The sequence below is a fragment of the Echinops telfairi genome, unplaced genomic scaffold (assembly GCF_000313985.2).
Source record: "Echinops telfairi isolate 266 unplaced genomic scaffold, ASM31398v2 ScPeMD7_7421;HRSCAF=8459, whole genome shotgun sequence".
NCBI lineage: Eukaryota > Metazoa > Chordata > Mammalia > Afrosoricida > Tenrecidae > Echinops > Echinops telfairi.
Genome location: NW_022111321.1, coordinates 21,364,097 through 21,365,436, shown reverse-complemented (window position 1 = coordinate 21,365,436; position 1,340 = coordinate 21,364,097). Strand labels below are relative to the sequence as shown.

At 64.6% G+C, this 1,340-nt stretch overlaps 1 protein-coding gene across 2 annotated transcripts; it reads right to left on the bottom strand.

The window, feature by feature from the left end:
• HSPB2 (heat shock protein family B (small) member 2) lies at positions 1-1,285 on the bottom strand. 2 transcript variants are annotated; one of them, XM_045297788.1, is made up of 3 exons: positions 1,110-1,285; positions 205-661; positions 1-150 (listed from the first exon to the last, which is right to left on the bottom strand). In XM_045297788.1, exons 1-2 carry the CDS (start codon positions 1,201-1,203, stop codon positions 207-209), a joined length of 549 nt encoding a protein of 182 aa, XP_045153723.1. In that variant the 5' UTR covers positions 1,204-1,285; the 3' UTR covers positions 1-150; positions 205-206. The 2 variants fall into 2 exon arrangements, with proteins under 2 accessions (XP_045153723.1, XP_004709029.1); XM_004708972.2 differs by having other exon boundaries at positions 1-661.
• Between the last annotated feature and the right edge of the window lie 55 nt (positions 1,286-1,340).

The window sequence follows — 1,340 nt, the reverse complement described above, 5'->3', positions numbered from 1 at the left end:
CAGCCCTGAGACGGGTTTATTCAGCTCTACCCAGAACTAAGCCAAAGGCTACAGGACATGTCCCAAGGAACCAAACGATACACTCTGGACCAGGTGCTTCTCCCTCCCCCACTAGGAAGACACTGCTACCGCCGGGCGGTGGGCAGAGGCCCACACCACGCTTTAGGAAGTAGAGAGGGATTTTCTGGGTGCTGGGTCTGTGGCGATCAGGGGTCAACTCTGATGGCCTCCTCCTCTTCGACTGGATCCGGAGGTGCGGGGAGCAGGGAGATGTAGACTTCGTTGACCTCTGTGTCCAAATGTCGCCCACCTCGAGGCGCCTCCAGGTTCAGGATGCCATCGTGGGAGAGGGCGGCACTGACGCGCCAGGGGTCGACATCTGCAGGCAGGACGTAGGTGCGGCAGAACTCTCGGGACACGAAGCCGTGGCGGTCCAGGCGCTGGGGGTGCCGAGCGGACACCTCCAGGAGGTTGTCCACGGTTCTCACGGTCACTTCATCTGGGGTGAAGTGGCTCACGTCCAGAAATGCCTGGAATTTGCCCTCACTGAGCCTAAGCTCCGAAGCCCCCGCCCTGCTGCCCTCCCCAGCTTGGGTGGCCCGTGGCCGGACATAGTAGCCATGGTAGAGGGTGGGGGTCAGGATCTCTTCTGGCAGGAGACCTGAGGGGCAGAGAGAGAAAGTCAAGGGAGGAGGGAGGATGCGGTGGGAACAGGGGTGGCTTGGGAGGGGAGGGGGAGCAGGGGGTAGTCTGGAGAGGGAAGAAGGGAGAGAGCCAGTGGCTAGGAGTAGGCTGAGGGGCTGAGAATGGAAAGGAGGAGGAGAGGGGAGACGACCCCGCAGGGTGGCAGGGTGGACAGACAAGAAACTCACGCTAACCGAGGGGGCAGGGGGGCAGGAGCTGAGCTCTGTGGCACCTGGCCGGCCGGCATAGGCCGTAAGAAGGGACTGAGCCCTGGCCCGGGGTGGGGGTGGGCAGTCTGGGGTGGGGGACAGCTCGCCCAGGAGTTCAGTTAAGCCTGGAGTGGGGTGGAGGCCAGGAGCGTTGGGAGGGCAGCCCAGAATTTCAGGCGGTGGGGGTGGGGGGCCGGGGTGGTGCCTGTGCCCTACCTTCCCCGAAGCGCTGCTCGCCCAGGCGGCTGGGGTTGGCAAATTCGTACTCGGCGGTGGCCGGGTGGGCGTGTGGCACCGAGCGACCCGACATGGCTGTGGAGGTGGCCCTGATCCGAGCTGCGGCCCCAACAGGCGCGGCGACCCCTCCAGCTGCCTGAAGAACCGGGGCTGGGTCCGAGGTGGGGGCGGGGTCGACACCACCACTATTTTTAGTGCCCAGCTCTGCAG